General features: G+C 48.7%; 1 protein-coding gene across 3 annotated transcripts in view; it reads right to left on the bottom strand.

Moving 5' to 3' along the window:
- Window positions 1-9,194, bottom strand: part of NDRG4 (NDRG family member 4) — a 50,679-nt gene extending 41,485 nt beyond the window's left edge. Inside the window, exon 1 of one of the 3 annotated variants that reach the window (XM_079989210.1) lies at window positions 9,016-9,194. Coding sequence is in view for 2 of the 3 variants with exons in the window: in XM_079989209.1 (XP_079845335.1) it covers window positions 8,558-8,594 (37 nt within the window). In the remaining variant the exon portion in view is untranslated. Of the gene's footprint in view, window positions 1-8,557; window positions 8,783-9,015 lie in introns of those variants that run through there. The other 2 variants (XM_079989209.1, XM_079989208.1) reach the window with 2 other exon arrangements.
- Window positions 9,195-13,993: the final 4,799 nt, after the last annotated feature.

Below are 13,993 nucleotides of genomic sequence, written 5' to 3'. Positions count from 1 at the left end.
CATGATGGAGCAAAACCCAGAGCACAAACTGTCGGGAACATTTAGCGCATGAAGCAAATGGGCAGAAGATGGCACCATGTGGCAATTGCACACTTTTTGCTCTCCAGGGAAGAGAGGGAAATAGTGCGGGGGGGGTGTCTTAATTTTATTTTTATTATTACCTTTATGTATGCCACCGTTTAGGGCACAGCCCACTCAAGGTGGCTGGCATCTCATCAAAGCACACCAAGGTTCGAGGAGGAACCATCTAAAACAGCAGCAGTACAACATGCCTCCTTCATGGAGCCTAGAGCTCTGCACATTTCTGGGGGCCCCAATGAGGCAACAATCTGGGCTGCAAACACCCACTCTCTGTCTGCTGCATTGGGAAGCCCCAGCCAAGTAACACACACTAGAGTGCCAATTTCACTGCACACCAGAGAGGGTTTAGCACAGTAAAGCAGAGGACAGATGGAGGTAGGAAGCCTTCAGAACAGTCTCCCTCTGCAGCAGTTTACTAGGAATGGCCTCCACATACCCTACAAAGCAGGCTTCATGATTGCCTGGTTCCTTTGGCTTTCCAGCAGCGGCCCTGTGTTGCTTGGGGGGCTACCAAGTCATGGGTAGAGTTGTTTGCCATCAATGATTCTGTTGCACTAAATCAGTAATTGGCATTGGCTTCTTATTTCAATGTGCTGAGAATCTCAACTTTTTTCCTGTTTTGAAAAAGCAAGTTTCTAGTCCTGGAGGAACAAGAGTTGGTAAACTCTCACAGACTGGGCAGGGGCTGGGAAATGTTTCCAGTGGCATCGTTGATGCTCACCAAGCTGCCTTGTCATGGGACTAGCTCTCCTGACTCCCAAGGGCAGGGGAGTTTGGGTCAGAAGGAGCTGAATCTGCCTGCCTGGTGATGCACAGAGACAGGAACTGGGCTGGAGACAGAGGGCCTCTGCACCTGGGTAGAAACTCATGAAGCTGTCTGCAAAAGAAGGGAAGCCAGGTGATGCCAGGGAGGCCAGAGGGCAACTGATTCTGCAGGGAGTGGGAGCCAAGGGGAAAGGAGAAGAGATGACTAGCTGAGCTCAGGGCTTACCTAGGCAAGGTGGTGGAGTGGGGGCTCAGTCACAGGAGTACAGCCTGGGGGAAGGGTCTGCCAGGAAAAGGAAACTTGCTGGGGAGGGAGGGATGAAGAGGAAGACCCAGCAGTCTAAGCACCAAGGGTGCTTAGAGAGAGTGGGAGAAGGTGGGTGGGAGGCTCCCAAGGTCCAGGCCTGCTCTGTAAGGCTGTGTTTCTGGCAGTCCCTTCTGTGTTCTGCCAACTACAGATGCTGGAAAGAGCAGGACACTCGGGAGGAGGAATTTTCCCCGTCCACCCAAAGCAAGACCAGATGGGATCACAAAGGTTGTTGGGGTTTTTTGCCTTGTGATCAGAAGCCAGGAGAAGAAGCCACCACTGCTTTTCCATAGCCAGGTCCTGCATTGATACCTTCTCTCACTCTTGCCTGCCTGCTGGCTTCCTTCAGCAGAACACCCTTCACAGATGATGATGATGATGATGATGATGATTTATTTATACCCCACCCATCTGGCTGGGTTTACCCAGCCACTCTGGGTGGCTCCCAATCGAATATTAAAAACAGAATACAGCATTAAACATTAAAAACTTCCCTAAACAGGGCTGCCTTCAGATGTCTTTTAAAAGTAGGATAGTTGCTTATTTGCTTGACATCTGATGGGAGGCACCACTACTGAGAAGGCCCTCTGCCTGGTTCCACCTATGACGTGGCATCGCAGCTCACGCATACCCATGTTTGCCTCATGGTGACAGTGCTGCAGCTTTACAATGTCAAGTAGGGTGTGGGGCAGACCCCTCAGACCTGTGAGGTTTGCCAGGCATTCTGACGCACGCTTGGGGCAGCAAGAGGTCCTACCCTCATGGGAGTCACTTCACATGTCATTGCAAACTGAGCTGGGCTCCTCTGTTAAGGGCGAGCGGGGTCTGCATCCTGTCCCCTGCTGCATCCAGGTCCTAGTATCGCTCTGAGGGTGGTCTCTGAGTTCTCCTAAGTCATTCCATGTGGGAGCGAGGAGCCCCCAGTCCCCTCTCCTTTCCATACTGGCCCTGCCTAAGAATGCAGCTGTCCCATTTCTCTCAGACTTGAAGGAGGGGGGCTTGTATATGTTGATATAAACAAAGGGCAGCAAGATTGGATGGACAGAGTGGCTGAAGAAGGAGAGTTTGAGCAAGGACAAAAGTCCAAGGACAGAAAGAAGAGGTGGGACAAAGCAACCAGAGTTTTAAAGGTTAGAACATGGAGTCAGCCCAGGTACAGAAGAGGAGAGGAAGCCTTGATAGCATTGCTGAGAATAGCACCAGGAGGAAATGTCCCCAAATGCTGATATTAAACTGGTAAATTTCAAGGCCAACTATACAGCTGCACTTAAGCAAAAGCTTGTCTAGGAATGAGGAAGTACTCCAGTCCATTCATTTCTTGAGCCTTCCTTAATTGCTTTAGGCACACCTTTACAAGAACTGATTTGTTGGAAGGAACACATTTGATAGCACATCTGCAATTACTGCATTAGAAACTACCTGATACTGGGTCAAATTAGCTAGTGGTAGGTCCTTCTAGCAGCTAGTACAGTCGTACCTTGGAAGTCAAACAGAATCCATTCCGGAAGTCCGTTCGACTTCCAAAACGTTCAAAAACCAAAGTGCAGCTTCTGATGGGCTGCAGCCAATCAGAAGCCCCGGAAGCCCCATCGAACGTTCGTCTTCCAAAAACAGTTCACAAAACAGAACAGAACAGTCTGCGGCATTCGGGAGCCAAAACGTTCAGAACCTAAGCTGTTCCTAAACCAAGGTACGACTGTATTGCCAACCAGTGACTCCCCAGGGTTTCAGGCAGGGAACCAGTCCCAGCCCTACCTGGAGATGCTGTCAAGATTGTACATGTGACCTTCTAGATAGAAAGCAGATGCTCTACACTGAACTGCAGCCTTTCTCATACTTTAAAGAATGCATAATACATGCAAGAAAACGTCTGAAAAGGCATTTGGTCTGTCATTGCTCTGGACATTTCACAGCCAGGCCTGGTATAACAGGCCTTATAACAACAAGGGCCTTATAACAGGCCTTATAACAACAAGGGTATAATTTTGTCATCTAAAGACAGTGCTTGGTGGTTTTCAAGATTAAATATCAGAAATGATTAAGTCCCAAGGTTTGCTTTGAACATTTACACCAGGGCCTCAATAAAGGTCATCCTTTCCTAGTGAAAAATGGAGATGGGGATGAAATGTAGCCACTTACTGAAGGCTCTCCATTGGCCTTGCCAGGATTTGCTCCCCTTTTCTCTTGTTTTCCACATTACTTGTAGGCCCACCCCTCTGCAACTTTCTCTAGGGTCCTTACCAGTGACTTCATCTCTCCTAAAATTGTTTCTGTCGGTCACCCAAAGTTCTCCTACTCAACATCTCTCTCTTCATTCAGTCCCCAGCAGGAAATCATTCCCTTCTGCAAAGCATCATATTCTCTGATCCAAAGTTCTCTTGTGTATAGGAGCAATACAAGCAAAGCACCCTTCCTGCCACTTCACAAATCTTGATTCTGTAATTCAGAAGCATTAACAGATTTGCTATGCCCCTCTTTGCCTCAAACAGGAATGGAGGCAGGCAAAAGGAACATCAGAGCCTGAAGCTTCAGGGCCAGTGGAGCACATTGTGGCAGTCAAGCCTGGAGGTTGAGTGTTAGAGGATCCTCTCTGTCAGAAAGGCATGGAGCCCATGCAATAGATGGAGCCAATAAAAGTGTAGATGCTCCTTCCAGATGCTGTTAGTCTCTGAATTACCAGCTTCTGGGGAACAACAGAGGGAGTGGGACTATTGTGTGCAGGCCCTCTCTGATGGCGTCTCAGAGACATCTGGTTGGCTCCTGTGTAATAAAGGTGGTGAACCAGATAGGCCCCTTTTGATTCAACCTACCAAGGCTCTTCTTTTGTACTTTAAGCAAATTTAGCCAACGTAGCAAGATGCCTATGCAAAAGCAAAGCTGGTTCACACCTCTCTCCTGATGGGGAATTCACAGCCCCATCAAATAGGGGCAGCCCCACTCCCTCAAAATAGGATCCCACAAACATTACTGTGCCTGGATTAAACTTACATTTACTACGCTCGTCTCAGAAGAGCACTCCAGCCACCAAGGACCCACAACCTGAGGCTACACTTGGTGGAAGATGACTGGCCCAACCCACTGGACCCACATAAGGGAAGTCCAGCTTTGCCCTGTTCTCCCTTTCTCAATATTAATTAATCAGGCTTTGACCTGCCACCAACCTTCCCAATAAAGGTTGTGCACGCCTTGTTAGATGCTGTTTCCTGCTATTACTTGCTTAAACAACTTCTACATGCACTCCATTTCCACAGGGATTATATATAATGCTTCCCTGCCTGTACCTTGACTTGTAATCCAACACGCTCTTTAAAAAGAAAAAATATTATTCTCTATATGAATGCCACTTTCAGAAACTGGAATGTTTAGAACTGGATGTGTTCATCACACTAATGGCACTTCAATCCCAAAGTACAGATAATCTCTCTCAGCAGCTTCATTGAGAAGTTCAACAGAATGAGTACTACGGAAAATCCTAGCGGAACACCACAGTCCAGTCCCCAAGGAGCAGAGTCAGCATCCCCAATTACCCATCCTGCGTCCATCCAGACAAGGAAGAATGGAGCCAAAGGAGAGTCATCCTCCAAACTCCAAGCGAGATCTGGAGGTGATGTGAAAGAATGGCATGATCCACATTATCAAAAGCCACTGGGAGGTTTTAGAAGATCAACATTGTCTGTATTATGGCTGTCAAGCTCAAGACCAGACTTTGCCAAACTTCTGCCTTTCAGATGTTGGGAACTGCACTTCCATCAGCCTCAGCCACATGCAAGACGAAGGTAATCCACCAGGACTATCATGTCTCCTGTTTTAGGGTCTGGGGAGGATGCAGATGACACACCAGTTGACTTTCGTGAGGGGGAACCCTCAGCACCCCTTCTACACTCTCCCGTTTGAGCACATGACTCTTCCATCATCCTCACCATGACTCTACAGCAGTGGTTTTCAACCTGTGGGTGGGTGCCCAGATGTTGTTGGACTACAACTCCCATCATCCCTGACCACTGGTCATGCTGGCTAGGAATGATGGGAGTTGTAGTCCAACAACATCTGGGGACCCACAGGTTGAGAAACACTGCTCTACAGCTTTCTCCAGTTTCTCCTGCTCCCTAGCCATGCAGGAGCATACACTTGAAGAATCATGGGCCTTTGCTTACACTGGCGGCGGAGGGCGGATCATGGGAAGAGAAGGCCCCGTCTACCTTTAGATGACTGTTGAGGCAAGCCGCCTGGTCTCACTGGGAGCTGTCCAAGGTGGTGAACCACTTTGTCTTGGAAGAAGCTCCAGAAATCGGTAATTCCTGCAGGCCCTAAGCCTCAGCAAAACAGGCCCAAGACAACAATTTCTGTCTGTTGCACACTTACAAGCCAGACTGAAGTGGGACAAGATAAGAAATGCCTTATTTTGAGATTTCAACAAGGACTAGAACCTCCGGCCACTTTTTATATAATTTGGCATTATGTAAAATGCATATATGGAGGAACCATCATTTTCAAGACAAACCTCGTCACCAGCCTAGCAAATCTGGAACTAGACTTGATAATCTGGTAACACTGATAGTCTTTACTTGGACTTGGTTATTTTAACCCAGTGTGCTACATGCCTACTTTATAGTTTTGTTTTTCATCTTTTAATTTTCATCTGTTGTCATATTCTCTTTTTCATATACACTATATAATGAAATAACAATAGAAATAATAAAGAGAGAGAGAAAATGAATGGTTCTGCTGCCACAGGTCTAAAGCTGGCCAAGCCCCCTTAACTGACAGAGTTGGTTTTTTGAGACAAGAACAAATCACTCCTTCCTTATGAGAATGCAGGACACGGGCACAGACACACTTTGTTTGCTTTGACCTGTAGCACTAGAGTCTGCCTATTGCTGTCTTTCACCAACCACAAGGGACAGAGATCTACACTACATGTTGCAGCCTACACAGCACCAAGCAACCAGTCAATGTCACTGAGGGGAGCCAGAGTGTTGCAACCCAAGCAACAGGGACCTGCCAGCCTTTCTCAGCCCTCTGCAGCAGGCTCCGTTTGAGCTGGAGCATCAAAGCTGGAGCTGAGCCAAGTGGTTTTATTTTATCAGCAAAAAAGCCAAGTAAAAAAGGTCACAGTGGAGCTAATGATGTTTCACCTTCTTGGGACACAAATTTGGAGGTTGAAATGCCCCTTGGCACCAGGAAGAGATCTGCTGGACATGATGCAGCTGATTCGATGCTGGTGGAGAAAAAAAGTACTTCCTCGCTGACATCACCACCATCAGCAGCATCTCAAAGGCCTTGCAAGAGGGCTCTGGGGCACACTTGACCAAATCCAGTCCAAGTCTTCCACCACTATTTCATGAGCCGCAGGCAAACTGCTCATGGCCAGTTTGGCCACCCCTGTAAAAGTGTAGGAGAGTGACAGCAGAGCAATGGGTTCGGACAGTCCAGGAGGTACCAAACTTATTTTAAAAAAACAAAAAACAAGAATCTTGAGTCCACCCATTAGCTCCTATTTTAAAACTTGCTAAGGTGCTTCCAAGCAATAAGAACTGTAAAATGCTTTCTGTAGGAATATTTTCACTAGCTTATATTTACATGGCTTTAAAATACTAACAGGGATGCGGGTGGTGCTGTGGGTTAAACCACAGAGCCTAGGACTTTATGATCAGAAGGTCACTGGTTTGAATCCTCGTGACGGGGTGAGCTCCCGTTGCTCAGTCCCTGCTGCTGCCAAACTAGCAGTTTGAAAGCACGTCAAAGTGCAAGTAGAGAAATAGGTACCGCTCTGGCGGGAAGGTAAACGGTGTTTCCGTGCACTGCTCTGGTTCGCCAGAAGCGGCTTAGTCATGCTGGCCACATGACCAGGAAGCTGTACACCGGCTCCCTCGGCCAGTAAAGTGAGATGAGTGCTACAACCCGAGTCGGCCACGACTGGACCTAATGGTCAGGGGTCCATTTACCTTTTAAAAATACTAACAGCATGTAATTTTTAAACCCCCTTTCACATGCCCTACCTTTTTTTTTGAAAAATACATGACTTGGGGAATGGTAAATCCCTGTTCTGACTCTTCCATCCTAACCCAGATCAATGCAATATGAGTTGTGAAGCTTGCTTAGCACAGTTCTAGGCCCTCTTGAAGGTGTCGGCTGCAAAGGAATTGTCTCCTGTGACTTTGCACCTCCTTTACAGAAAAGGTTGCACATTTGGAAGCAGAGGACTTGATGACAATTGGTGATGTGTAACCATAGCAATGTTCTGACACCAACCAATGTTCCCCAACCAATGCCCTCCAGATGGCTTTGACTGCCCCCACCAGAAAATCTTGGGAATTGTATTTCACCCCTTGTCAAGCTACAGTTCCCAGCACCCTTAAGAAACTGAAGTTCTCAGGATCTTTATGAGGAGAAACAATGTGCTTTGGACATATGGTGAGTAGGAAGCCTCAGCCTATAAGGAGCGCCGAGTGCGGAGGTTGAGTTGTGCTTTGAAGCAGATCTCTGCTCCAAAACCAATTCTCAGCCCGAGGCCTTACCCTGATCACATGTGAAATAATACAACCACACCTCTGAGCATGTGCAGAGTGTGCACCCACCGCATCAACAGGTATGACAGCGTTCAAGGACCATAGCTCAATGGTTAGAGCATCCTCTTTACATTCAGAAGGTCCCAGGTTCAGTTCCCAGCATCTCCAGGAGAGAACCCTGGTCAAAACCTGCCAGTTGGATGCACAATATGAAGCCAGATGAACCCAAGGCCTGCCTCAGAATAAGGCAGCTTGATTTCTATGACCACAACTCCAACTAGTCCCAGCCAGCAGGGTCTGCTAGGAGTTGTAATAAAAAAAAAAAAACACCTGGAGAGTCATAGGTTGGAGAACGCAGAGTATGCCATGGACCAAACCTGGACCCCTGCCAGGGCATCTGCTGCTGTACCACTGAGTCACAGCCCTCCCATGGGAAATTATGGAGGCTGCCTTGAGCAGAGGCTCCCTCCAGGGCTGCCTGCAAACCCTTTTAACCCTTTCACACCCTCACCGTTTGCCAAGTAAGGTGGGGGGAGGGAATGCCACTCTCAGGGTCCCTTGGCACAACAACCCCCCCCCCCCAAATGCCAGCATTAGCTACTTAGGAAATGAGGTACAGGGGGAGGCATTAGGGAGCGCCCCCTTGTCAAATTACCCCACCCTGACACTCTGGAGCTGGGGAGAGGGCGTTGGATCTGCAGCCCCTGCTGCCTCCTCGTCTCCCCTGGGGGGGGGGGTGGGAGTGTCCACCGCAGCTGTGCCAGCCTGGCTCCCCAGCGTAGCTGCATCAAATCCAGAAGAGGCACGGTGGGGGTGGGAGCCTCCGAAGCTGGAGCAGCCGCCCCCACCCCACGACCTCCGAGAGCCTGCAGGGAACAGAGGGGCGTCGGATTACCTGTCAGCAATTCTATCTTATGTCCCCAGACCTTCATATTGGCGGCGGCGGCGAGAGAGCGAGCGCTTCCGAGGCAGGCGGCGAGAGACAAAGGCGGCTCCCGAGCTAGCCAGACTGCTCACTGCGGCTGGGCAGGCAGCGAGCAAGCGGGCATCGCTCCAGCGGGGAAGGCGAGGAAGAGGGCGGGGGAGGGAAGGAAGGAAGGAAGGAAGGAAGGATGGATGGATGGATGGATGGATGGATGGATGGATGGGGGGAGCTGCCAAGCCCGTCGGTTGGCCGAGCAACGTCAGCCGGGGGGGGGGGGTTGAAGAGAACCGTGGGCGGGGGGGACAAACCCCCCCCCCCGCATTCCCGTTGCCAAGTCGTGCTGCGGGAGGCGGCGGCATCCTCGCCACCCCGCCGTCGGTCAAGCCCCATCTGGGTCTCCAAGACGATGGGGAGGCGGGTCTACTTACAGCCCAGAGCAGCTGGTCCCCTCCCTCGGTGCCGGGCCAGGCCGGGGTCTCCTCCGTCTGCTACGGAGGGGCCGTCCCGGCGCGGCCTCCCGCGTTGCAGGCGCCTGGGAGCGGGGCGTCGGTGGCTGGCAGGAGGACAGAGCCGCGGCTGCGCTCGGACGGGAGGCCGCCCGGTTTAAATGGGGGAGGAGGCGCCGCCGCTGCGTCAGGTGGGGGAGGGGGAGAGCCAGGCGGACGGGCGGGGGAGGGTCTCGCGGCCTCGGCCTGCAGCCCGCCTTCCCGCTCTCCCTCGCAGCGGCGGCGGTTGCTAGGGACGCGCCGTCGGGGCTCCCCCCCCCCCCCCCAGCGACAGAGGGAGCTGCCTTCTCCGGAGTCCGTGGCTCATGTAGCTCAACATTGTCCACCCTGAGTGGCCGCAAGGGCTCTCTCCCAGCCCTCTCCGGAGATGCCGTCGGGGACTGAGCCTCCTGAGAGCAAGGCTGGCGCTCTGCCGCTGAGCCTGGTTGGGTGCTTGGACCTTCGACGGACAGAGGCGCTTGGGAAGGCAAGCCAGTCCGAGCGCGGCCAGGCACTCCTTCCCTCTCTCCGAGCTGTAGAAGCAGTCGTCGGGGGAGTTATCTTTCCGGTCCGGAGGGCCGCCCCCGGGAAAGAGCTAGCAAAGCGTCCGGAGAAACCGGGTTCCCGGGCTTGGTCCGGGGAGGAATCGTCAGCTGCAGGCTGAACGCCCGCAGCAATGATTCCCAGCCCGTCCCCAGACCCTCTTCCCCCCACGACGTGTCTGACCCTGTCGACGCAGTGCTAGGCCCCAATGCAGGGCCGGGGGGGGGGGCGGCGCCTGCACCAAGAGGGGTCCTGGCTGAGAAGGCTTGGTCCCCTGAAGTTCACCCCTGACCCCGGATTGAGTGAAGGGCCTTTTTGCCTTCCCATCTTTCACCTTTGGGGTCCATTTTCCAAAAAATGCAAGTGCCCAAGTTTGCTTTTACCAAAGTTGTCTCCTATATCTTCCCAGTCTAGTGTCAAGCCTGCTACTGAAAGTCTGATAGTTCTTATTTGCAACCTTTTGACCTACCTCATCAAATATGGGTAATGATGACATACTGGGATCTGAGTCTAGTATCTGAGGCATGATAAGTTTCATTTCCTATTTCTCCACCTCCCACTCCCAGAATTCCTGCAACTTCTCACATGATCACCACTTATGGAAAAACAGTAAGGACCTGACTCTTCACAGCCACTCCAGCATAGTGGGCTATTAGCACTTGAAATTCTAACAAGAGTGAGAGGAAGCAAGGTACTGAGTTCTCTCTCATTCAGGATGATGCTAACCAGAACAGAAATGGGTCCCAGATTTGTTTCCACTTTATCAGCTCAATTTCTCAATAGAAGCACTATTTCTGGGTTAGCAGAAGTGTGTAACCTGAAGCGTATGTAACCTGAAGCATACATAACCCGAGGTACCACTGTACTCATAAATTACAAAAATTCATATTCAAGGGAAACTAACAGTAAGAAACCCATGTTAACTAGAACCAGCCATATCTTATAGCCCATACAAACATACTCACTGTGTGGTTTAGCAACTGCATTATTTTTTACCTTGATAAGCCTTTGATAAAGGCAATTGTGCCAAAATGTGTTGGGCATATTTAACAATGAAGCATTCCCATTGTTTGGGCATCTTTGAGACACATTTCTCTCCCCCCCCCCCCCCGCCGCCCCCAGCACCTTTTAGGTTAGAGAAAAATGCTCAGGTGGGTTGTGGCATTCAATTCTGGGCATCCCTGGATTCAGCAGATTATCTGGAATCCATTTTAATCTGGTTCCCAAATCCCATGTCTCTTTTTTATTTTTTTGACCGAAGCAGCCAAAGGAGAGGGACATAGAGAGTGTGACTCTATTGATTACCCTGGACCTCTCAGTGTGGCTTTCAATACCATCGACCATTATATCCTAATGGACCAGCTGGCTGGGAGGGAACTGGGGGGCACTGGAGTCCAGTGGTTCCAGTCAAACCTGACATGCTGGTTGCAGAGGGAGATGCAAGGAGGCTGGTGTTGCTGCTACTAAGGGTTATACAGAGTGTTTCCTGTGCTGTATGAAACTACTAGAGGAAGGTCTAGGAATTTAAAGAGAGGTGCTGGTAGTAAGCTTATAGCAGTTCATTTCCCCTTTCATCAAATTTAGGTGAGGCCAGGGGTAGCCTGAAAAGGGGTCTGGAGCTATTGCATTGGAAGATGGAGACCAATAAATTGCAACTTCATACATCAAGGCAGCCTTTCGACTTCCGGTCGGCGCCAGCGCTTAATGGCGGTCCGAGCCTCGAGCTCCGAGGCAGGACTGCTCCGTTAGTTCGGGTCTTACCCGCTACGGCAAGCGGGGGACCCCTAAAATCACAGGCGCGGAGCCTGTGAACAAAGGAGATTCGGTGGGCACCTTTTGCGCCCCCCGGTACTGTGAGGGAGCCTTTTTAAAGGCTTCTGAGCGGCATCGGGGTAAGCGCGGTGCTGAGAGTCGTCACCCAGCTAGCGGAGTGAAGCCGCGTCGCCATGAGCGGAGAGCGCCGATTCCTTCCTGCAATTGGAATTTGACCACAACACCCGTGAGTAAGATTGGAAAAGTAACGGGACCTTTAAAAAATAAAATTGGCTGAAAACGGGAAAGGCAAAAATTAAGGAAGTCTGCCTCCCCGGAACTGCAGAAGGAATAAAGCAACGAAAATCAAGCTGCACTTAAAGGGAACCTTTCTAATTTTTTTAAGCTGTCAAACTGACATCGGACTTAAAACCTCCCCCCAGACTGGCAGGAGAAGGGGGGAAGGGATTGGAACGTTGTTAATCTGCTGGAAAATTAATGGAAAATTAAGAACTTCCATTGCCAAATCCCCTGGGGTCGGGCTGCCCAAACAAGACACCTGGGACGTGGTCTGTCAAACTCTGAGAAGTGGGGACTTGTTTGCAAAAAAGTTATCGGACCTTAGATGTACTTTGTTGCATTTTGGCCACATAGAAAAATAGAGACTTTACAATTTGGACATTGGAAACTTTTGGCTACTGTTGTATTCCCTTGCTTCTTTGTTGTTTTTCCATCTTTGCCATTTGGATACAATTGAATGCTCCCTCTAGAGGGCTCTATCTGAAACTGTTGCACTTGAAAAAGTAACAGTGGGATTTTCCACTTGGGAATCAACTCTGTGAAAACGACCTTGAGGATATGAGTGCCCCTACAGATGAGATAGTAACAAGGCAGAAAGCAAAACAATCTCACAAGAAAAGGGCCTCTATATCAGGAACTGCAGCTGTGCAGGAAAAAACACCAGCTTCTATGGATCCTATGACTCAGGCTCTACTCAAAATAAATCAATCCCTGGAAGCATTGACAAAACTTTCGACAGAGAACTCTAAAAAATTAACAGAGTTGACAACAAGGTTGGATGTGAATACGGCTAGTGTCGCATCGAACACAGATTCTATAAATAGATTAATTCAGGAAAATTCAGAAACACGAAAGATTGCAGAAAGTGCAAAAATAACAGCTGAAGAGACAAGGGAAAAATTTGGGCCTATTGTTAAAAAAGTGAATGAGCATGATGCAGCCCTCTCCTTACTGGAACTTCAACGTAAAGAGAAGAATTTAAAATTTAGATTGGTGCCTGAAGTGGAAGGGGACAACCTTGTGAAATTTCTCACAGAGAACATCATAACTTTTTGGCGGGAAGAATGGGAGGAAGATGAGGAACTTGAGATAATTTCAGCCTTTCGACTGGGTAGAAGGCAGGACAAAAAACCAAGGGATTGCTTAATTACATTGAGATCAAAAGAAGAAAGAGATAGAATACTGAATTTGCATTACCAAAAGGCACTGGTGATCCAAAATTGTCAGATACAGATTTTTAAGGACATTCCTAAATACATTTTAGAGGTGAGAACATATTACAAGAGTTTAGTAGACCTGCTGAAGAAAAACACCATACCATTCAGATGGGAATTTCCACAAGGATTGTCCTTTAACTTCAATGGAAGGAAGATTAAAATAAAAACAATTCAGGACAAAGAACTATTTCTAGAGAAGTATCTGGAGGATTTGCAGAAAGGAACCGTGGAGGAGAGGGAACCACCCGATATAGCAAATTTGTCATTTGGACTTTCACTACCACCATCGGAGGAAGAGCAGAAGCTTGGAGCAGTTGGAGGAACAGCTACCTAAATACAAAATGTCTCTGCAACTCCTTAGTTGGAACTGTAATGGTTTGAACCTTCCTCGGAAAAGAAGACAGGTTTTTCACATTCTGAAGAAAGAACAATTAGACATAATATGTTTGCAAGAAACCCATATTGCCAGGATACACAGGAAATTATTAATAAATAAGAGACTCGGTCAAGAATTCATCTCATCAGACAAAGTAAAGAAAAGAGGTGTGGTGATCTATGCAAAGGAAAAGTTGGCTCCAAAATTAATATTTAAAGATGAACAAGGAAGATACCTGGCAATTGAAATACAAATTCAAGGAGAAAAGATATTAATTGTGGGAGTTTATGCCCCAAATGAAGGGAAGGCCGAATTCTTTAGGAAGTTGCATGAGACATTAGTTGACTTTTTAGACTATAAAATCCTAATGATGGGAGACATGAACGGAGTTGTTTCAACAAACATGGATAAAGCACAGAGACAAGTGATTTCAAAAGAAGGGAGACTACCAAAGATCTTTTTCGAAATGACTGAAACTATGGACTTGATTGATATTTGGAGAATAAAGAATCCTCTAGAGAGAGAGGGAACCTTCTTCTCTGAAGCAAAAATGACATGGACAAGAATAGACCAAATTTGGATTTCTAGTAGTCTGGCGTCAAGAACAAAAAAAGTAGAAATCTGCCCAAAAACGTGCTCCGACCACAATGCGGTCAAGATGGAGATGAAACTAACAACAACTGGTTCCTTTAGATGGAGAATGAATGACACCCTATTCAAGGATGAAGAGATC

Source organism: Podarcis cretensis, assembly GCF_951804945.1.
Source record: "Podarcis cretensis genome assembly, chromosome: 8".
Lineage (NCBI taxonomy): Eukaryota > Metazoa > Chordata > Lepidosauria > Squamata > Lacertidae > Podarcis > Podarcis cretensis.
Note: the sequence above shows the minus strand (reverse complement) of the source record. Positions and strands in the feature narration are given on the sequence as shown.